This window comes from Mastigoproctus giganteus, chromosome 1 (genome assembly GCF_048544385.1).
Source record: "Mastigoproctus giganteus isolate SK-2022 chromosome 1, ASM4854438v1, whole genome shotgun sequence".
In the NCBI taxonomy this organism is placed as follows: domain Eukaryota; kingdom Metazoa; phylum Arthropoda; class Arachnida; order Uropygi; family Thelyphonidae; genus Mastigoproctus; species Mastigoproctus giganteus.
This window is the reverse complement of record NC_143575.1, coordinates 44,570,243-44,595,116: the sequence shown is the minus strand read 5'-3', so window position 1 is coordinate 44,595,116 and position 24,874 is coordinate 44,570,243. Positions and strand designations below refer to the sequence as shown.

The following is a 24,874-nucleotide window of genomic DNA, read 5'->3' as shown; positions in this document are numbered from 1 at the left end:
TGTTGGTTGATCGGTAAAATCTATTAAACTTGTTGAACTTCATTGTCAATTAAATTGTACTTTTAACTAAATACATATAACGACTTAAATTACAAACGCAACATAATTGATTAATACATAACTAATACGGAAGTTATATAAAGGGAACTCGTAGATAATTAATACTTGACACGGAAAAATATATATACCATTATAACTGTGTTAGGATACAAGTTTAGGGTTATAATTTTGAACTGAAATTGAAATTAATAGAAATCATCACTCAGACCAGAGCAGCAAAGCAAAAAGCTCAATCTAATGGAAGTGCTGTGGCTCAGAGGACAACTGAGGGGGCAGTTGCCTTCTGAATCACAGCCTTTTAAAATGCACTGCTTGCATGATGTTTGTGGAGCATTCAGGTACGGAACATGATATTGCCTTGGGGGATGTCTTTGTGTGTGCGCGCGATGCAAGGAGTATATCGAAATCACAACAACTCAGCGTTGTTATGGGCCTATATGAGAGCTTGAAGGACAGGGTGGATGCCCTAGAAGGAACTAAATTGAGGGGCCCATCAAGCTCTCAGCTGCCCACATCAACACCAAGGCTTCCACTTGGTCATCACGCAACACAACGGCAACCCCCAAGGCAGAATGCGCTGGTCCCAGAGGAACTAGTAGTTGTTGGTGACTCTATTATCAGGGAAACGGGGAACATGCTTTCTAAAAAGGATAGGTGGAACAGGACCAGGGTAGTCTGCCAGGGGCAAAGGTTGATGATGTTGTAGAGCGGATATCATCTTTTAAGGGCACAAAAGGTGATATAGTTGTACACGTTGGCACTAATGATATCAAGAGTAGGAGACTGGCAGAATTACTTAACAAGTACAGGTCACTGTTGAAAACAAAGCCGTGAATTAGGGTTGAATTTGAAAGTATCTGCAATTCTGCCCAGACACGATAGGAGGTAGTATGTGATGAGAGCCTTGTCGATCAATTCAGCCGTGGAAAGATTGTGCAAGGCTCCAGGGGTAGAATTTTTTTCAGCCTGGACTGTACTTGTTAACAGGAGAGACTGCTTCTACAGGGATGGGATACACTTAAATAGAAAGGGTGCAAGAATATTTGCTGATGCTATTGAGGCAGTATTAGGTGGGTCGGAAAACTGCTAGCTTGGGGGGAGACAAAGACTAATAGATTAACAGTAGCCACTAACAGAAGTGAAAGATATTCTTGCACTGCTTCTATTGGAATGAACAGAAGCCTGAAAAACAAGATGCAGGATATTTCAGAGACTGCTGGGAGTCATTGCGGTACAAGTAAACACATGGGTTGTGTTAGGGTAGCTAAGAATAGAAACAGGTGCATGTGTACTTGCGTGTACACCAATGCTAGGAGTTTAGTAAATAAATTTGATGAATTTCAGGTATTACCCAAAACATCAAAGGCAGATATTGTTGGGATAACAGAGACGTGGTGTCACACAGATATAAGGAATGCAGAACTGGAATTTGAGGAGTAAAACGTCTAAAGAAAGGATAGACAGGATAGGAAGGGAGGAGGGGTTATGCTATTAGTTAAGAAACACATAAAATCCAAGGAAGTGAAGCCAGTCGACATCGCTGGACAGTGCAGTGTCGAGTCAGTTTGGTGTGACATAAGCATTGGGAGATCAAAATTGAGAGTAGGAGTGTGCTATAGGCCTAATGACTCTGATGATTATAATAAGAAACTGTACAGGGAAATAGAGTGGGCCAGTAAATTAGAGAGTCTTATAATGGGGGATTTTAATTTCCCAGATACGGACTGGAATTTGGGGGCTGGTCACTCACACACTAGCAAGGCTTTTGTGGATTTATTGGATGATTGTTTTCTACATCAGCATATTCGGAAGGAAACTAGAGAGAGTAGTACTCTTGATTTGATTATCAGTAGTGATTCTTCATGCATTAAGAATCTGCAGATAAATGAACCACTAGGTGGCAGTGATCACAGTGTGCTGAAGTGGGATTTACTCAAAGAGGTAACTACCATTAGGAGTAAAGGGAACGGTTATTGCTTTCATAAAGGCAACTACGATGGACTGAGACAGTATTTAAATTCTATACAGTGGGACCAACTGATGATGTTACCAACAGCAAATTCAAAATGGGAAGCATTCAAAGAACTTATATCTTGGAAGCTACTAGGCTTTACATACCAACTAAGAAATATTGTTCAACATTAAGGCCTAAATGGATGTCAGATGAACTAATGAGACATATGGCAGAGAAGAAAAATGCATGGGATACATGCAAATTGTTTGTTTGTTTGTTATTTGGTTTTTAGGAGCATTAGCAACTAAGGCAATATTGCTCAGGGATATGCGGTGGTCATTCCCTGAACTTTCCGCATCCTCCGTATTTGATGGTGATGGGCTCGAATCATGGTCTAATCAAGAAGCGTGTCCTACTCACTGCTGCTCCTTCCCACCTGGCTATGGATGCACCACATACAAATTAACACGTGGCACAGAAGCCTATCATAGATATAAGTTGATCTGGAACCAAGTTACAAAGGAGGTTAGGCAGGCGAAGGCGGATTACGAGAAATCTTTGGCAAGGGATGCAAAGAAAAACTGCAAAGAGTTCTTTACTTATGTAAACTCTAGAAGGAACGGGATGAATCAGATTGGGCCACTTGATATCAATGGGTCAACTGTTGATGATCCTGCTCAGGTAGCTACCAAACTAAATGAATATTTTGCATCGATATTCACGCATGAGGAGTTATTCAGCGAGGGGAATGCCAGAGGTGTATTGAACTCTGGCAGTAAGCTATAGAATCTTTTAATAACTGAGAGTAAAGTGGAGGAGAAATTGTTGAAGATAAAGATAAGAAAGGCATCTGGGGTGGATGGGATCTATCCAGTTATATTAAAGGAGGCAGAAAAGGAAGTAAGCAAACCCTTAGCCATAATCATGAGAGCTTCCTTGGACTCAAGGGAGGTGCCCAGAGACTGGAAATGTGCAAATGTGACCCCAATTCACAAAGGAGGATCAAAGGCTGACACAAGTAATTATAGACCTGTGAGTTTAACTTATATTCCAGGAAAATTAATGGAGGCACTGGTTAAAGAAGCACTGCAGGATTATATAGACAAGACTTCAGTTATAGCTCGGACACAGCATGGTTTTGTTAAGAGGAAGTCTTGCCTGACCATTTTCATCAGATACTATGATTCAGTCACAAAAGAACTGGATGCAGGGAATAACTTTGATATTATATACTTGGATCTTAGAAAGGCTTTTGATACTGTTGCACATGGAAGACTGCTGCACAAATTGGAGCAGTGTGGCATTGGAGGCAATTTGCTTCTATGGATAAAGGGGTTGAGGGGGAGAAGACAGAGAGTGGTAATCAATGGACACTGCTCATCGTGGACAAATGTTATCAGTGGAGTCCCTCAGGGTTCAGCGTTGGGTCCATTATTGTTTTCTGTATTTATAAATGATATTGATGATGGTATATCAAGCTTAATGTCCAAGTTTGCAGATGATACGAAGGTTTGTAGGGTTGTCAAGAACACTACTGACACTATGCTGCTGCAACAAGATCTGGAAAGGTTGAGCAGATGGGCTGAAAGGTGGCAAATGAAGTTTAACATTGGCAAATGTAAAGTACTACATATGGGAAACAGCAACGTATCAACTCTGGTACTACACTGATAGTGATAGAGAATGAAAATGACTTGCGGTAATTGTGCAGGCAGATATGAAGTTCTCTGACAGTGCAGACGGGCTGTAAGCGTATCTCATGGTGTATTGTCAATGATATATAGGAATATTTCTAGCAGGGATAAGGAGGCGAATATTGACTTGTATAAGGCAATGGAGGCCACACCAAGAGTACTGTATACAGGTCTGGAGGCTTTATTTCAAGAAGGATGTAGAGCTGCTGGAACGAGTACAGAGAAGGGCAACAAGATTAGTGAATGGAACAAAGGGGTGCTCTTATGAAGAAAGGCTTAAGTTTTGCAAATTACATGTCTGGAGACTAGGCACAAGCGAGGTGATCTGATAGAGGTGTATAAAGCCTTGAATGGTTTGAGCATGCTCAATGCTGATGGGATTCTTCCTCTTGCTCAGAATAATCACCTGAGAGGGCATAAATTCAAATTGAGGAAAAGACAGATGTAGGATAGACGTGGAGAAATTTGCCTTTAGCCACCGGGTGGTTGGTTGGTGGGACTGACTTCCATCCCTTGTCGTGGAAGTTGATAGCCTAAATAAGTTTAAGGCTCAGCTGGACAGGTATTTCGAACGAACAGAGGGGTGAAGTGGAAGTGGTTTTTTTTTTTTTTTTGGCTGATGCTGCATAAGCTTTCTTTCTTGCATCAAATGCTTCTACTAACGCTAATGCTATCATTGATGAAGCACGTCTTGATAAATGCTAGATTTTCTAGATGCACTATCATAAAGGAGTGTACTTGGTTCGCTACAATTGAAAGGTGGGTGTCCCCATCGAGCCATTAATTAATGGTGCAGTCATGGCCTCATGTTGCTTTCTCCAAATGCAGATACACCGATTAGCATGATAGTGCTGGAAATGGGATTCATCAGACCAGGGGACAGATTTCTACTTGTTGGTCCTGAATGTGCCCATGCAAGGCATAGTTTCTTGTGTCTCACAGTGAGCATGACTGCTATCAACTGCCATAGCCTATATGAGCTAATGTCCAGCACAGTCCTTATGGATAATGGTCTAGCTATTCCTGTATTGTGCTGGATGGTTGTCTGGGCCACTGCAATGCACTGCTGATGTGTTATGAGATAAGACACACACACACACACGTAAACCACATGATATTGAGTTCTTGAGAGACTGCACCCACGGCCCCGAGTGCCAAGCGATAGTGACAAACGGTTTTCTTACTGCGATTATAAAGTGCTCTCCAAAGTGATATAGTTTTGTTTCTTTTCTAGTGTACCTATTCTTTTGTTTACTTTAAGTGGTTTTGCACTTTAGAGGTCAAAAGTAAAAACCCAGAAAGAAATTCACCTTTCTTTTCCAAGTCTTTATATTTATTACTAACCAACTACTTGATCACTGGTAGCACTGCTCCTGCCTCCTTGTGGTAGGGCTGGTAACCTAGGGGATAAACCAACCTTTGGGGCTAAAAGTAGCAGAGTTGGAAACAAATGAATTTAGAGCCAAAGAGCTCTTAACCAAATTACAATCACAACACCGATCATGACTCTCTCTCTCTCTCTCTCTCTCTCTCTCTCTCTCTCTCTCTCTCTCTCTCTCTCTCTCTCTCTCTCTCTCTCTCTCTCTCTCTCTCTCTCTCTCTCTCTCTCTCTCTCTCTCTCTCTCGAAGATCCCATTACCCCAGGCGCATTTTTTATGTTTATCTTCAACAATTTCTCCTCCATTTCCTCTCAGTTATTACAAAATCATCTAGCTCACTGTCAAAGTTTAATTCACCTCTGGCATTCCCCTCCCTGAATAACTCCTCATGTATGAATATAGATGCAAAATACTCATTTAGTTTGTTAGCCACCTGAGCAGGATTGTCAACAGTTGAACCATCAATATCCAGTGGACCAATCTAATTCATCCCTCTCCTTCTAGAGTTTACATAGGTAAAGAACTCTTTGCTGTTTTTCTTTGCATCCTTTGAAAAAGATTTGTCATAATCTGCCTTTGCCTGCCTATTCTCCTTTGTGACTTGGCTACAGACAAGCTTATATCTATCATAGGCTTCCATGTCACCCATTAATTTATGTATCCCATGCATTTTTCTTCTCTGCCATATGTCTGATTAGTTCATCTGACATCCAATCCATTTAGGCCTAAACCTTGAACAATATTTCTTAGTTGGTATGTAAAGCCTAGTAGCTTCCAAGATAAATTCTTTCAATGCTTCCCATTTTGAATGTGCTGTTGGTAACATCATCAGTTGGTCCCACCATATAGAATTTAAATACTGTCTCAGACCGCCGTAGTCGCCTTTACGAAAGCAAAAACCCTTCCCGTTACACCTGATGGTAGTTACCTCTTTGAGTAAATCCCACATCAGCACATTGTGACCACTGCCACGTAGTGGTTCCTTTATCCACAGATTCTTAATGCATGAAGAATTACTACTGATAATCAGATCAAGAGTATTACTCCCTCTAGTTGCCTCCCGAACATGCTGATGTAGAAAACAATCATCCAATAAATCCACAAAACTCTTGCTAGTGTATGAGTGACCAACCTGCAAATTTCAGTCAATATCTGGGAAATTAAAATCTCCCATTATAAAACTCTCTGATTTACTGGTCCACTCTATTTTCCTGTACTGTTTCCTATTTTACTCATCAGAGTCATTAGGCCTATAACACACTTCTACGCTCAATTTTGATCTCCCAATGCTTATGTCACACCAAACTGACTTGACACTGCACTGTCCAGCAATGTCGACTGGCTTCACTTCCTTGGATTTTATGTGTTTCTTAACTAATAGCATAACCCCCTCCTCCCTTCCTATCCTGTCTATCTTTCCTGTACCCATTGTACTCCCCAGATTCCAGTTCTGCCTTCTTTATATCTGTGTAATACCACATTTCTGATATCCCAACAAATATATACAGTAAACCCCCGCTATTCGCGGTATCTGTATTCGCGGTTTCGCGTATTCGCGATCGCCGATTTAATATAAAATGAAACCTAAAAAAAATGTGAATTTTAAAGCGCCACGAATATTTTCCGCCATAAAAAAACATGAGCGTGGCTAAAATTATCTTTGCCGGTCAAAACAGCGCTCAGTGGGTGGGGGGAGATAGTTGACAAAATCGTGAGCGTGGATGTTTCTCGCTAATCCTTGTTCGGTATGTGTTAGGCGCTTGCCATGCAAGGTTTCGTCGTTTGCTTTTAATTTATATGCTTATAAATTGATCTTATTATCATTTTTTTTTTATCTTTGCGTTTATTTTTTTCCCTTGATGCGCAATATTTTTTCAGTAAAAGGTAAACTGCAGCCATTATCAATTTATAAATTGATATGCTTACAAAAATGACAAATCTACCGTTTTGCAGTGTAAAACAGACCTTTTCGAGTTTTTTAACGGAAGGAAAGTGACTTTATTGTGGACAAGTTCTTTCTAACCCCTACAAAAATATGGCTACGAATAACAAGAGAAATGTGAAAATAGCAAAGAAGGTGATGACATTAGCGAATAAAATTGAGTTATTAGATAAAATTTCTAATGGTGAAAGTGTCTCTCTTCAGTGGCAAAACATTATAAAATCAATGAGTCAACGGTACGATCAATCCAAAAATCGGAAGAAAAAATCCGCCGTAGTGTCCGTGAAAACGCGCTAATTGCTTCAAAAATTTGCTCTGTAACTCGTGGTGTTAAATTAGAAAAAAAAAAAATGGAAAAGGCTTTAAATCTGTGGATAGAAGACCGAACTCAAAATAAAATTCTGTTAAGTTCACTCATCATTCGTGAAAAGGCAAAACTCCTTTATCAACACTTTAGCGAAACTGGTGATAGCACTGGCGGGATAAGTTTTTTTGCTAGCAAAGGCGCTGGTTTGAAATTTCTAATAAATATTACATTTAATATTAAATTGTTTCTTATTTTCATTTCGATGCCATATGCTTGCATTTCACTATGTACTGTCTATGTACATAGTCATATTATGAAGGTACATATAATACATATAGACAAAATTTTAGACTAGTTTTCCTTATATATTTCATACTTTGGAACGGAACCCCTTTATTATTATGGGAGCAATAACTCACTATTCGCGTTTTCGGTATTCACGACATTTCTCAGGAACGTAACCCCCGCGAATAGCGGGGGTTTACTGTATTGCCTTTGATGTTTTTTGCAATATCTCAAATTCATCAAATTTATTTACAAACTCCTAGTATTTGTGTATATGCAAGTATACATGCACCTGTTCCTGTTCTTAGCTACCCTAACACAACCCATGTGTTTTCTTGTACCACAATGACTCCCAGCAATCTCTGAAATAACTTCCATCTTGTTTTCCGGGCTGCTGCTCATTCCAATAGAAGCAATGCAAGAATCACTTTCACTTCTGCCAGTGGCTACTGTTAATCTATTAGTTATTGTATTTCCCCAAGCTAGCAGTTTTTCGACCCACCTAACACTGCCTCGATAGTATCAGCAAATATTCTTGCACCCTTTCTATTTAAGTGTATCCCATCACTGTAGAAGCAGTCTCTCTTGTTAACAAGTACAGACCAGGCTGAAAAAAATTCTATCCTTTGAGCCTTGCACCATCTGTCCAGGGCTGAATTGATCAACAAGGCTCTCAACCTATACTCCCTCCTATCGTGTATGGACAGAATTGCAGACACTTTCAAATACAACCCTAATTCACGTCTTTTTTTCAACAGTGACCTATAATTGTTAACTATTTCTGCCGGTCTCCTACTCTTAATATCATTAGTGCCAACATGTGCAATTATATCACCTTTTGTGCCCTTAAAAGATGATATCCGCTCTACAATGTCATCGACCTTTGACCCTGGCAGACATACCCTGGTCCTGTTCCACCTATCCTTTTTACAAAGCATGTTCCCCGTTTCCCTGACAATAGAGTCACCAACAACTACTAGTTCCTGTGGGACCAGCGCATTCTGCCTTAGGGGTTGCCATGTGTTGCGTGATTAGCATTAGCATTAGTAGAGGCATTTGATGCAAGAAAGCAAGCTTATGCAGCATCAGCCAAAAAAAACCCCACTTCCACTTCACCCCTCTGTTCGTTCAAAATACTTGTCCAGCTGAGCCTTAAACTTATTTAGGCTATCAACCTCCACTACAAGGGATGGAAGTCTGTTCCACCAACCAACCACCCACTGGCTAAAGGCAAATTTCCGCACGTCTATCCTACATCTGTCTTTCCTCAATTTGAATTTATGCCCTCTCAGGTGATTATTCTGAGCGAGAGGAAGAATCCCATCAGCATTGAGCATGCTCAAACCATTCAAGGCTTTATACACCTCTATCAGATCACCTCGCTGGTGCCTAGTCTCCAGACACTGTAATTTGCAAAACTTAAGCCTTTCTTCGTAAGAGCACCCCTTTGTTCCATTCACTAATCTTGTTGCCCTTCTCTGTACTCGTTCCAGCAGTTCTACATCCTTCTTGAAATGAGGCCTCCAGACCTGTACACAGTACTCTAGGTGTGGCCTGACCATTGCCTTATACAAGGGAATAATCACCTCCTTATCCCTGCTGGAAAAATTCCTGTATATCATTGACAATACTCCATGAGCTACTCTTGCAGCCCGTCTGCACTGCTCAGAGAACTTCATATCTACCTGCACAACCACCCCCAAGTCCCTTTCATTCTCTACCACTGTCAGTGTAGTACCACAGAGTTGATACGTTGCTCTTGGGTTGCTGTTTCCCATGTATAGTACTTTACATTTGTCAATGTTAAACTTCATTTGCCACCTCTCAGCCCGTCTGCTCAACCTTTCCAGATCCTGTTGCAGCAGCATAGTGTCAGTAGTGTCCTTGACAACCCTGCCAACCTTTGTATCGTCTGCAAACTTGGACATTAAGCTTGATATACCATCATCAATATCATTTATAAATACAGAAAACAATAATGGACCCAACACTGAGCCCTGAGGGACTCCACTAATAACATTAGTCCACGATGAGCAGTGTCCATTGATTACCACTCTCTGTCTTCTCCCCCTCAACCACCCCTTTATATATAGCAGCAATTTGCCTCCAATGTCACACTGCTCCAATTTGTGTAGCAGTCTTCCATGTGCAACAGTATCAAAAGCCTTTCTAAGATCCAAGTATATAATATCAAAGCTATTCCCTGCATCCAGTTCTTTTGTGACTGCAACATAGTATCCAATCAAATTGGTCAGGCAAGACTTCCCCTTAACAAAACCATGCTGTGTCCGAGCTATAACTGAAGTCTTGTCTAAATGATCCTGCGGTGCTTCTTTAACCAGCGCCTCCATTAATTTTCCTGGAACAGAAGTTAAGCTCACAGGTCTATTATTACTTGTGTCAGCCTTTGATCCTCCTTTGTGAATTGGGGTCACATTTGCACATTTCCAGTCTAACGGTACCTCCCCTGAGTCCAAGGAAGCTCTCATAATTATGGCTAAGGGTTTGCTTACTTCCTTTGCTGCCTCCTTTAATATAACTGGATAGATCCCATTCACCCCGGTGCCTTTCTTGTGTTTATCTTGAACAACAGTTGACCCATCAATATCAAGTGGACCAATCTGATTCATCCCCTTCCTTCTAGAGTTTACATAAGTAAAGAACTCTTTGCTATTTTTCTTTGCATCCCTTGCCAAGGATTTCTCGTAATCTGCCTTCGCCTGCCTAACCTCCTTTGTAACTTGGTTGCATATCAACTTGTATCTATCATAGGCTTCTGTGTCATGTGTTAATTTGTAAGTATCCCATGCATTTTTTTTCTCTGCCATATGCCTCATTAGTTCAACTGACATCCATTTTGGCCTAAACCTTGAACAATATTTCTTAGTTGGTATGTAAAGCCTAGTAGCTTCCAAGATAAGTTCTTTGAATGCTTCCCATTTTGAATTTGCTGTTGGTAACATCATCAGTTGGTCCCACTGTATAGAATTTAAATACTGTCTCAGTCCATCATAGTCGCCTTTACGGAAGCAATAACCCTTCCCTTTACCCCTAATGGTAGTTACCTCTTTGAGTAAATCCCACTTCAGCACACTGTGATCACTGCCACCTAGTGGTTCATTTATCTGCAGATTCTTAATGCATGAAGAATCCCTGCTGATAATCAAATCAAGAGTATTACTCCCTCTAGTTGCCTCCCAAACATGCTGATGTAGAAAACAATCATCCAATAAATCCACAAAAGCCCTGCTAGTGTGTGAGTGACCAGCCCCCAAATTCCAGTCAGTATCTGGGAAATTAAAATCTCCCATTATAAGACTCTCTGATTTACTGGCCCACTCTATTTCCCTGTACAGTTTCTTATAATACTCATCAGAGTCATTAGGCCTATAGCACACTCCTCTCAATTTTGATCTCCCAATGCTTATGTCACACCAAACTGACTGCACTGTCCAGCGATGTCGACTGGCTTCACTTCCTTGGTTTTTATGTGTTTCTTAACTAATAGCATAACCCCTCCCCCCTTCCTATCCTGTCTATCCTTTCTGTAGACGTTGTACTCCCCAAATTCCAGTTCTGCATCCCTTATATCTGTGTGACACCACGTCTCTGATATCCCAACAATATCTGCCTTTGATGTTTTGAGCAATACCTCAAATTCATCAAATTTATTTACTAAACTCCTAGCATTGGTGTACACCAAGTATACCTGCACCTGTTTCTATTCTTAGCTACCCTAACACAACCCATGTGTTTACTTGTACCGCAATGGCTCCCAGCAGTCTCTGAAATATCATGCATCTTGTTTTTCAGGCTTCTGCTCATTCTAATAGAAGCAGTTCAAGAATCTCTTTCACCTCTGCCAGTGGCTACTGTCAATTTATTGGTCTTTGTCTCCCCCCAAGCTAGCAGTTTTCCGACCCACCTAACACTGCCTCGATAGCATCAGCAAATATTCTTGCACCCTTTCTATTTAAGTGTATCCCATCCCTGTAGAAGCAGTCTCTCCTGTTAACAAGTACAGTCCAGGCTGAAAAAAATTCTACCCCTTGAGCCTTGCACAATCTTTCCAGGGCCAAATTGATCGACAAGGCTCTCATCATATACTCCTTCCTATCGTGTCTGAGCAGAATTGCAGACACTTTCAAATTCAACCCTAATTCTCAGCTTTTGTTCAACAGTGACCTGTACTTGTTAAGTAATTCCGCTGGTCTCCTACTCTTAATATCATTGGTGCCAACGTGTACAACTATCAAGTGCAAGCTCTGGCGTTGATGTGGGCAGCTGAGAGCTTGATGGGCTCCTCAATTTAGATCTTTCGAGGGCATCCACCCTGTCCTTCAAGCTCTCATATAGGCCCATAACAATGCTGAGTTATCGCCTGATTTCCTTACACTCCTTACATCGTGAACACACAAAGATATCCCCATGGCAATATCATGTCCCATACCTGATTGCTCCACAAGCATGATGCAAGCAGTGCATTTTAAAAGGCTGTGATTCAGAGGGCAACTGCCCGCCTCAGTTCTCCCCTGAGTCACAGCACTCCCATTAGCTTGATCCTTTTGCTTTGCTGCTCCGGTCTGAATCATGATTTCAATTTAATTTCAATAAAATTTCAATTTCAGTACAAAATTATAACCCTAAACTTATATCCCAACACATTTATAATGCTATATATATTTTTCAGTATCATGTATTATCTACGAGTTCCGTTTATATAACTTCCGTATCAAGTTATGTATTAATTAATTATGTTACGTTTGTGATCTAAGTCGTTATATGTATTTAGTTAAAAGTACAATTTAATTGACAATGAAATTTAGCAAGATTAATAGATTTTACTGATTAATTGGCAATATTATATTATATACTATACTATACTAAGGTTACACTATCTAGTTCGGGATATAACGTGTTGTATAACAATGGCGGCAAGTTACGAATGGTAAATCTACAGACACTTAAGTATTAATTAACTTCTAAATCTCGCTGTCTCAATTCAGAATAAACTAAGGAATTCTGACTAGTTCTATACGCTATTTATTGAAAATAATTTTAATGTAACAATTGGTCAATAAAGCGGCTAAAAAACTTCTCGTTTTGCAGAGCTGCAACTTGTACCATGTGGATTGGATTTGATACCCTTAGCGATACTTTTATGCAATTACAAGGCCGAGTAAAGAATAAATACACCAGATTAATCAGAAAAATCACAAAATAATGCTATACTACTAAATTTAAATTAAAAGTTTTAGAAAAAACAATAATTTCAAATCGATAAATAAGAAAATCCACTTAGCGGCTTTGAACACTTCTGACTCCCACTAGCCTCCTGGTTTTTTTGAGATAATCCACACAACCTAAATATTCGGGGGTACTTTGCCTTATGCATGTATTTTATACTAGCAATGATAAGAAATAACAATATAAGAGCATTTTAAATGAGATAAGAGTGTTATGCCAGAGCTTATTTGGGGGTACTTTCTTTTCCTATGTATGTATTTTATACTAGCAATGTTATAACAAGATAAAAGCATTTTAAATGAGATAAGAGTGTTATACTCTTATCTCATTTAAAATAATAGTGGTTATCTACCAGAGTTTTCTGGTAGATAACCACTTTATCTATCACTAGTTAGATAACCACTGTAGTAGTTATCCAGCTACCATAGTGGTTATACAACAACTTTTATACATTTATGCCATCTGGATATTTTCAGATTGCAGAAATGTATGAAAGGTTTATGTATTAAATCTATATTTGTTTTGTATTTTCAGCAATACAGTGAAGCTGCTATGCTGTATGAAAAAGGACAGTACTATGATAAGGCTACATCATTATATATCAAGCTAAAGAATTGGTAATTACAATCTGAAAATAATGCTGTTGAAACTTTATTAAATTGTATAGCCCAACATTTGTCAAACTTTTTTTGTCATCATATATTTATATTATAAGCTACAACATAGTAGCTTATAATATAAATATATTATAAGCTACTATGTTGTAGCTTATAATATATTTACAGAACGCTTATATTCTTTTGTGGCTATTTGGTTTTGGAAATAAATAATACATAATTAATGCTCAAATATATTTTATTTTTGAAAACAAAATCAAAATAAAAACATAAAATATCAATAATGCATAATTTCTATCAGAAAACATTATAAAGTATCATAAAAATCCATTCAAAATTAATAACTGTGTTCTACATAAAAAAAGTTATATGCATACAAAAACAATAACTGTGTTCTACATAAAAAAAGTTATATGCATACAAAAACAAAAAAAATTAGATTTTTAAAATGAAAATACAAATTGAGTTTTAATGGGTTTCTGCATCTTTGTATAACAATTTCACTTAATATTAGGAATAATGCCGGAAAGTTTAATCCTCATGTCAGGTGTAGCGTCAAGTCTGCTCCTATATTTGGTTTTTTTATGTTGCAGTTTTGTAGGAAAAGGAAGTAATACTTGAACTTCACATTAAGCTACACTGAGGTATTCTTCTATTAGACTACTCCAAAAAAATTTTAGCAGAAGATCCTTAAACTGTTGTTTTAAATAAGAGTCAAAAATGAAATCATAATTGTAATGTTACATAAATGTAACAGTAAGGCCAAGTGGTTTGACTGTAATTATAAACAGATTTCGAATCCAAGAATTATAATCAGTGGTTGTAGGAAAATATTCTAATAAAGGTGACTGCAAGTCATGTAATGCTGTAAAATTGTGCTAGAAACTTCTTCATGGACTGTAGAATTTATTTCTGTCAGAAATTCGTGTAATGTGGGGAAGCAGTGAAAGCTATTTAGTTCTACAGAAGGTATCCAGAATTCCAGTTTCTTTATAAAGGACTAAATTTTATCCATTGTACTAAAAATTATCACATTCTTACCTTGCAGCGACAGATTAATTTCATTTAATTTTGTAAAAATATCTACAAGATACAAGATTCTCATTAGTCACAAGAAATTTGTCAAACAGTCAATAAAATTTTGTCCTGAGTTACCAGAAGCAAAGAATACTATTAGTTCACTATGAAGTTCAAAAAGTCTCATGAGCAGTTTGCCTCTGAACAGCCATCTTATTTCTGTGTGTAAAAAAAGCACTTTATGCTGACTACCCATTTTATCATACAAAATTTTAAATAACCGGATTGAAGGGACAAATTTGAAATATGACAAAGATAATCATTTGTACAGCTTCATCCAGCACAATATTTAGATATGCTGGGTTTTTTTTAGCAGCCAGTGCTTGTCTGTGTAGAACACAATGACTTAGTGCTTTGTGGGGCCACATTTATAAGTCGCATCTTAACTCCCTTCATCTTCCTGGCCATTGCCCGAGCACCATCAGTACACACTTCAATACATTTTCCCAAACTAATTTCATGAGTTTAATGTGAAATATAATACAAATGTATATATTACCTTTCACTCCTTCCACACTTCTGCACTTCACATACATTTGCACTTCACATTATTTCAGATTACACGTTTGTAAATTTGTATTATATTTCACATTACACTTTTGTAAATTTGTATTATATTTCACATTACACTTTTTTAAATTTGTATTATATTTCACATTACACTTTTTAAATTTGTATTTATTTTAATGTACATTATTAACTTATTTTTTACGCTGTGTAGGGACTACCTTGTCTATTAGTATTATGATAAAAGCCGCATATTTGCTACTCCCTTTTTCTAATACTACAGACAAGTTTGGAAACGTAGTGCCTGATACATGGTCAGAAGTAGTCCCCTGATGATTTTCCTGGCTATGTATCATATTTTCATTTATATATTCAGATTTTGCATATTTGCCATCCCCTGATTTGACCTCTTGCTAAAATTGCCCTCCCATATTTACTTATTTATTTCTTTGTTATTTACTATTTTTCATTTTTATTTATTTTTTTTTTTTTGTTTGCTTCCTCAGTCCCAGTTCATTTTTGTTCTAGGTTTTTAAAATTCTTTCACCTGTTTATCCACTACTTCACTTCCACTTTCGACTATCCCTTAAACTTCTCTTAGTTCAGGCACCGTGTGTACTTTTCATTTCCATTTTCACAGACACTTTATTTTACAAACCTCACATTATTTATATATATGTATATATGTATACAGTTGTTCCGATCTAGCATACCACCAGCTAAGATGTAAAATACTACCTTACATAAGGATTTTTTTAAATACAATACTAAAATTATTATTATTATTATTTCTCTCTGATGGAGGATTCCTTCATCAGAGAGATGAAGGAATAACCAATCTGTGCACTTGGTACCAGTGTTAACGGCACTGGTACCAAGTGCACAGATTGGTTATTATGTCTGGTGTTACTCTTCGTCGATGAACTCTAACTATCCTACAGATGTTCAGGATTGCAACTTTCTGGAGTTCCTTGTATGTGTTCTCTGGGAGACCTATTGCTGCTAGGCTGTTATATAGGGTCTTTGGCACCATACCAGTGGTTGACACAGTGATCGCGATGGTCATTACTTGTTGTATATGCCACATCTCTTTGATCTCTTGTCTTAGATCCGTGTACTTCCTGATCTTTTCCTTGTGGGTTTTTTGGAGGTTGCCAGTGTTGGGCACCACTATGTCATTTACACAAGTAGCCATTTTCTTCTTGTCAAAAGGGGAATGAGAGTAGCTCCGTGAGGGAGAAGTTTTTACGGCTCCAGCTAATAAAGACGTTTTTCTTGAATTTTTTCCATTTTATTGGCTTAAATTGGCATACTGATTTATTTTCTAGATGTAGCTTTATATTCCTAGTTATGATACTTAGAGTTTTTGTAGGTTATTACTTAATATCGGTAAGGTATCCACATGTTCGACAAGATTTTGCAGCTCCAGCGAAAGATAAGTTTTTAATTATATTTTGCCATTTTATTGAATTAGTTATTATATTAAATTATTTTCTATAAGTAGCTTATAGTCCTAGTCAAGCTCATTGGTTTATTTTGAATTTAGTAAGAAATTCTGAAAGTGATACTTAGTGTCCGTAGATTTTATGTTCATAACTTGTCGCCATTGTTATATGATACAACATATATCCTGAACTAGATAACATAAGATTTAATGTAAAACGAGATAGCAAAACATGTTCGGGTGGGCAGGAGCAGCAATGTATAGCACACGCTTCTTGATTAGACCGGGGTTCGAGCCTGTGACTACCAAATACAGAGGATGCGGAAAGGTCAGGAAATGACCACCACATATTCCCCGAGCAATATGGCCTTAGTTGTTAATGCTCCTAAAAACCAAATAACAAACAAACAAACAGCAAAACACATAGCACTGTATTAGAAATCTGTTAGCTTAGTACAGGATCCAGTCACATTATTTTGACCACCTACCTAGTATCCAGAATATGATCCTTTCACGGCATGAACCGCAGCCAGCTGTCATGGGAGGACTCAATAAGTCCATGGAAGGTTTTTTACAGGTATCTGTAACCATGCAGACTGCAGTACACCCCGGAGTTCCTATTGGTTCCTTGGTGGAGGATCCATCCATCTGATGTGTCAATTGAGGTGGTCCCATAGATTTTCAATTGGGTTAAGATCTGAGGAATTCGGTGGCCAAGGGAGTAGCTTCAAGACTTTGTCATGCACCTCAAACCACTCACGGACAATTCTGTTGACATGGCATGGCGCATTGTCTTGCTGATGGATACCATTGCCACCAGGGAACATGGTCAACATGTACAGGTATACCTGATCGGCGACGATCGATAGGTAACCATTTGCATTCAGGGTGCCTTCCAGAGGTAACAGCGAATCCAAGCCATGCCATGCCATGAAAACATTCCCCAGACCATAACACCATCCCCATCAGCCTGCCTTCTGCCAACAATCGTGTCCGGGTGTCTGTTCTTGGAGGTTTCATGCCTAATATGCCACATCCATCCACTTGGTGGAGCAGAAACCGTGACTCATTGGAGAAGACCACCTGTTGCCACTCGGCCGGGGTCCAGTGTTGGTATTGCTTTGCAAACTGATGGCATTGTTTGCGATGAATGGCCACCAGCATGGGTGCTGTCACCAAACGTCTGCTCCGGAGCCAAATGCGCAACAGGGTTCGCTGCACTATGTTGGAAACCTTTCTGGTGGCCCTCATGGTTCATTTGGACAGCCAGTTGAGAAACAGTAGTGCACCGATCAGTCCTTACCAATCGTTTCCGCCAACGTTCACCTCTGGGATCAATGACACATGAGGCTCCACAATTGGCACATCGCATCATCAAAACTGTCCCATTCGTCCAGTCTTGATACACTTTCACCACTGCAGCACAGAGCATTTCACAAAGTCCACTGTTTCGGAAATGCTGGCACCCCCTGGCCTGATAACCAATGATCCTGCCTTTTTCCATGTCTGATAGGTAGCATGCTTGGCCCATGACAGAGACTGTTACTGTGTTCACGGATTCCTTGTATGCTTACGGTGTGTGAACTTGACATGTGTGCTGTATGATTTGCTAGGCGTGTGTGATGTCTGCACTGGGGGTGGTAATAATATTGTGACTGGAACCTGTATAGTATAATATTATCAATTAATCAGTAAAATTTATTAATCTTATTAAATTTAATTGTTAATTAAATTGTACTTAAAGAAAATCATGACCCAGACTTGAGCAGCAAAACCAACACTCACAGATCAGCCAGAGTGCTGTGGCTCAGGGGAAAACCAAAGGGGACGATTCTCCAACGTATTACAGTTCACAAAATGGGAAATGTTTGTGGATGTCTAGAACAGGACATGATCTAGCCATGGAGGATGTCTTTGTGTGTACTAGGCACAAAGACTGTGAGGAAATTAAGCGCCAACTCAGCGTTCTGATGGGTGTCTATGAGAGTTTGAAGTGTAAGCTCTTCATCCCACTCTTCCAGCCCATCTGTGATTCCCAGAATTTTATTTTCCAAGTGGAGTCTGGGAGACTTCAGTTACAGGTTTAGACAAGTTTAACCCTTTACTCTAGTCATGGGTTAAACTTGTCTGAGCGTGCACTCACTTGTTTGTACAGTCCACTCAACCACAGAGCCTATGTAAGTGGCACATTCCTTATGCAGTCACAGTACTCCTGTAAAAACCATCGTGAGCTCTCATTGTGTGTTAGTTTTCTTTTAGTATGGCAACCAGTCCCGACATATTTTGTTACATATGTGGTTTTTTTGTGACTGTAAAGCAGTCAAGAGGCAAAATATTATCGATTTTTTAAAAAAAACGTATTATGCATACTTTGACATAAAACTAGGTGATCAGGATAAATCGTGGGCACCGCATAAAATATGCCATACATGCGTCGAACATCTTAGAAAATGGAGTCAAGGAAAAAAGGCGTGTTTGCCATTTGCTATTCCTATGGTGTGGCACGAGCCAGTAAGCCATGCCAAATGTTACTTTTGTGTATGTGACGTTAAAGGTTACAATTCAAAAAATAAAAAGGACATCAATTATCCGGATCTACCATCAGCCATTAGACCGGTTCCACATGGACCTGATCTGCCTGCAAAACCTCCACCAGAAACTTTGGAGTCCACATCTTCTTCCACAGAAGCAGAAGCTAAAGAGGTTAGTGGAAAAGAATGTTATCAACCAGAAAATATTTTAATGCCATAGCAATTCACGCAAGTCGAACTGGACGATTTAGTAAGGGACTTAGGTCTTCCAAAGTATGCTGCTGAAATTCTGGGATCCAGACTTCAAGAGAAGAACTTACTTGCTCCAGGTACATCATTTTCCTGGTACAGAAATCGTGAAAGGGAGTTTATACAGTATTTTTCACAAGAAGGTCCTCTCATATATTGCAGTGATATCGCTGGTTTAATAAGTGCCTTAGGAGCTCCATCATATGTTCCTAGTGAATGGATACTATTTATAAACTCTTCTAAGACTAGTTTAAAAGGTGTTCTCTTGTATAATGGAGATAAGTACATATCTGTGCCAGTTGCTCATTCAGTCTACTTATAAGAAACTTATGACAATCTAAAGTTGCTTCTGGAGAAAATTAAATATCAAGATCACGAATGGCAATTATCTGGAGACTTAAAAGTGTTATGTATGTTGTTGGGGTAACAGGGTGGGTACACTAAAATGCCATGCTTTATTTGTGAATGGGATAGCAGAGCTAAAGGGCTACATTGGACAAAGAAGCAATGGCCTCGGAGGCACAATCTTACACCGGGGTCAAAAATATATTTTATGCACAAAAGTTTGGTGAAGCCAGATAAAATACTTTTAGCTCCATTGCATATCAAGTTAGGCATAATGAAGCAATTTGTTAAAGAACTGAATAAGGATGGCAACTGCTTTAAGTACCTTTGCAGTAAATTTCCCGGTTTATCTGATGCCAGACTTAAGGAGAGTATCTTCATTGGTTCTCAAATTAGAAAATTGGTTTAGACAGACATTTTGGAACTACTATGACGGACGTTGAAAGGGAAGCCTGGATTTTTTTTTTTTTTTTTTTTTGGTAGTTGTTGGCGCATAGGCTTCTGTGGCCATAATGCACCTCCCAAGGTTTTTTGTAGTACTTTGATCCAAGCCCGAGGCGGGAATCGAACCCGCGACCTTTAGGTTGCCAGGCAGGCAGGCACTTTACCCACCCGGCTAGCCCGGTCGGCTAGAAGCCTGGATTTCTTTTAAGGAAATCATAAATACAACTTTCTAGGAAATCATAACTCACAGGATTACGAGAAAATTATTCAAAATATGCTCGAAAAGCTTTGCAATTTATGTTGCAATATGAGCATCAAAATTCACTTTTTGCATGCCCATCTTGAATTTTTCCTCAAAAATTTTGCACAGATGAGCGAAGAACAAGGGGAGAGATTCCATCAGGACATAAAGGAAATGGAGCAGACGTACCAGGGAAAGTGGAATACAAGCATGATGGCCAATTACTGCTGGTGTTTAAAAAGAGAGAAACCTGGCACTGTACATAAAAAAAAAAAAAAACGATTAAATGTTCTTTTCAAACAAAGAGACAAAGGTCTAATTAATGAAAGTTTCAGAATTTTGATTAATACTTGTTAGTATTTACGTATTTTTTTGATATATGAAAATGTAATCCTATCAATTTGTCATTACTAAATACAATAAAGTTATATACTTTCGTAAAAAACAATACTTTTTTAATTCTTAAATTGTGATGTATCCGGATGTGATAGAAAAAAATCTAAGTCACATTTGAAATCACAGCAACATATTTTGGCAGTAGGACCTATTGAAATTCAAACCCCAGTGAACAAACTTCAATTTGTAAACTAGTGTAATCAAATAGACCACGGAACATTTTATTTTAGCCGGCTTTGCAAAGAAAATGTGTAGGGGTAATGCCATCTATGAAAATGTAACAATGTAGTGGTCTAATATGTCATTCGTATATGATTTAGTCTGGGGTACATGGGTTGAAGGAGAGGTGGAAGCGAACCTATACCATAACTAAACTCACTTCCATGTATAAATTTTTTTTGATGATTATCAGTATTTTTAAATATTATTATTAAAATAAATGACCATGGATTTGTGGTTGATAAAAGGAACTTTTAAACAAGAAGCAAATACTTCTAGTATTGCAGCTGTGGTCGATCAAAACAAACACACTTCAGAGTGAGAATGAATCGCAGCCTTTTGTTCCCCAAAAATCGTAAATGAAAAAACAGGAACAAACAAATAAAAGACCAAAACAAAAGTATCATGACAGTTATTTGAATTTCGGCTTTACATCTGTTAGAAATAAAGATGCTCCAGATGCATAGTACATCATATGTAACAAAATATTAGCAAATAGTTCTTTGGCTTCCCCTAAACTTGTGTTTTGTAAGTGTTCCATAAATATATTGTGAGATGAAAAGTATTCTATAAATATATTGTGAGACTAGAAAAGAATAGCGAAAGCTTAAAAATTTGAAGATTTCTAAAAATTTATATATTGTGAGATTAAAAGTGTTCCATAAATATCTTGTAAGATTAAAAGTGGTCCATAAATATATTGTGAGATGAAAATTGTTCTGTGACTAAAAATGTTTTGGAAACCCTGTTTTAAGGGCACAAAATGTGATGTTGTTGTACACGTTGGCACTAATGACTTTAAGAGTAAGAGATCTGCAGATTTAATTAACAAGTACAAGTCAATGTTGAAAAGAATGGAGTATATATTATGAGAGCCTTGTCAATCAGTTCGGCCCTGGAGAGATTGTGCAAGTTAAACATAAGAAAGGCACCTGGGGCAGTGGGATCTATCCAGTTATATTAAAGGAGGCAGTAAAGGAACTAAGCAAACCCTTAGCCATAATTATAAGAGCATCATTGGACTCATGGGAAGTCCCCACGGACTGGAGATGTGCAAATGTATACCCAATTCACAAAGGGGGATTGAAGGGTGACACGAGTAATTACACACCAGTTAGTTCAACTTCTGTCCTGGGTAAAATAATGGAATCACTGGTTAAGATGCATTGCAGGATGATCGTATAGACAAGACTGCAGCAATAATTCGGACACAGCATGCATTTGTTAAAGGAAAGTCTTGTTTGACAAATTTCATTGGATACTGTGATGTGGTTACACAGGAACTAGATGCAAAAAATAATTTTGATATCACATAATTGGATTTCAGGAAAGCTTTTGACACTGTTGTGCATGGAAGACTACTGTACAAGGAGCAGAATGGTATTAAGGGTAAGTTGCTACAATGGATAAAAGGGTGGTTGAGTAGGAGCAGACAGAGGGTGGTAATCAATGGAAGCTGCTCTTCATGGACATGTTATTAGTTTAGTCCCACAGGATTCGGTGTTTGGCCCACTGTTGTTTTGTATATTTATCAGTGATATTGATAAAGGTATATAAGGCTCAGTGTCAAAGTTTGCAGATGATACAAAGGTTGGCAGGGTTGTTAATGACAATAATGGCAGTGTGCTACTGCAACAGCATCTAGAAAATTTGGGAAGATGGGCTGAGAAGTGGCGACTGAAGTTTAACATTGAAAAATGTAAAATACTGTATATTGGTAGAAGTAACCCTAGAGGAATGTACTAACTGTTTGGTACTACACTTAGGGTGGTATAAAATAAAAAAGATTTGGGAGTAATTTTGAAGTCAGATATGAAGTTTTCTGAGCAATGAAAACAGGCTGAAAGAGCAGGTCATCAGGTTTTGTCAATGATATACAGGAATTATGGTAGCAGGGAAAAGGAAGTGATTATCCTTTGTATAAGGGGGTGGATGGAATCTATCCAGTTATATTAAAGGAGGCAACAAAGGAAGTAAGAAAAACCCTTAGCCATAATTATGAGGACTTCCTTGGACTCAGGGGAGTTCCCCATGGACTGGAGTGTGCAAATGTATCACCAATTCCCAAAGAGGGGGTTCAAAAGGTGACACAAGTAACTACAGACCTGTTAGTTTAACTTGAGTTCGAGGGAAAATAATGGAATCACTGGTTAAGAAGCATTGCAGGATCATCTAGATAAGACTACAGTAATAGTTAATACACAGCATGGGTTTGTTAAATGGAGGTCTGTCGGATCAATTTGATTGGATACTATTATGTGGTCACAAAGGAACTGAATGCCAAAAATAATTTTGATATCATATACTTGGATTTGAGGAAAGCTTTTGATACTGTTGCACATGGAAGACTGCTGTACAAATTGGAGAGGTATGGCATTAAGGGTAAGTTGCTACAATGGATACAGGGATGGTTGAGTGGGAGACGACAGAGAGTGGTAATCAATGGACACTGCTCTTCGTAGACAAATGTTATTAGTGGAGTTCCCCAGGGTTCGGTGTTGGGCCCATTGTTGTTTTGTATATTTATCAATGATATTGATGAAGGTATATCAAGTTTAATGTTCAAGTTTTCAGATGATACAAAGGTTGGCAGGGTTGTTAATGACTGTAAAGACAGTATGCTACTCCAACTGGATCTAGATAAGTTGGGAAAATGAGCTGAGAAGTGGCAACTGGAGTTTACAAGGTACTGCATATAGGTAGAAGTAATCTAAGAGAAACATACTAACTGTGTGGTACTACACTCAGAGAAGTAAAAAGTGAAAAAGACCAGGGAGTAATTGTGTAGTCAAATATGAAGTTTGCTGAGCAGTGCAGATGCACTGCTAGGGCAGATCATGAAGTCTTGTCAGTGATATATAGGAATTTTGATAGCAGGGACAGGGAGGTGATTATCCCGTTATACAAGGCAATGGTCAGGCCACACCTAGTCTGAGGCCTCATTTTAGGAAGGATGTAGAGTTGCTATAATGGGTACAAAGAAGGGCAACAAGATTGGTGAGGAGAACAAAGTGGTGCACTTAACAAGAAAGTCTTAAGTTCTGCAAATTGCAGTGCCTGGAGAGTAGGCACCTGCGAGATGATCTGATTAAGGTGTATAAGGCCTTGAATGGGTTGAGCAAGCTGAAACACTAAGAACCTGATGGGGCACAGTTTCAAATTGAGGAAAGATAGAATAGATGGTGCGGAAATTTGCCTTTATCGAGCAGGTAGTTGATTGGTGGAACAGGCTTCTATCTTTTGTTGTAGAAGCTAATAGCCTAAATAAATTTAAGGCTGAGCATTACAGGCATTTGGAATGAATGGAGGGTCAAAATGGGATTTTTTTTTGGCTGATGCTGCATAAGCCTGCTTTCTTGCATCGTATCCCTCTACTAATGGTAATGCTAATAAGGCAATGGTCAGGCCACACCTTGAGTACTGCGTACAGGTCTGGAGGCTTCATTTTAGGAAGGATGTAGGTTTGCTTGAGCATGTACAGAGAAGGGCAACAAGATTGGTGAGAGGAATGAAGGGATCCTCTTACCAAGTGAGGTTTAAGTTCTGCAAATTGCAGCAACTGGAGACTAGGCACCTGCATGGTGATCTCATTGAGGTCTATAAGGCCTTGAATGGGTTGAGCATGCTGAATTCTGATGGGATTCTTCCACTTGCTCAGATTACGAACCTAAAGGGGCATAAAATCAAATTGAGGAAAGACAGTTGAAGAATAGATGTGCAGAAACTTGCCTTTAGCCAGTGAGTGGTTAATTGCTAGAAGAAACTTCCGTCTGTCGTTATGGAAGTTGATAGCTTAAATAAATTCAAGGAACAACTGGACAATCTTTTAGAGGGAATGGTTGTGTGAAATTGGTTTTTTTTTTTTTTTTTTTTGCTGATAGTACAAAAGCTTATATGCTTTTTTTAATTTATTTATTATTTTACTTTTTATTTTTA

At 38.6% G+C, this 24,874-nt stretch overlaps 1 protein-coding gene across 1 annotated transcript in view; it reads left to right on the top strand.

The window, feature by feature from the left end:
- The window catches only part of Oseg6 (intraflagellar transport protein Oseg6), a 690,115-nt gene that overhangs the window by 450,069 nt on the left and 215,172 nt on the right, over positions 1-24,874 (top strand). Inside the window, exon 25 of the mRNA XM_090372456.1 lies at positions 13,403-13,485. Coding sequence (XP_090228582.1) covers positions 13,403-13,485 — 83 coding nt within the window. The remainder of the gene's footprint in view (positions 1-13,402; positions 13,486-24,874) is intronic.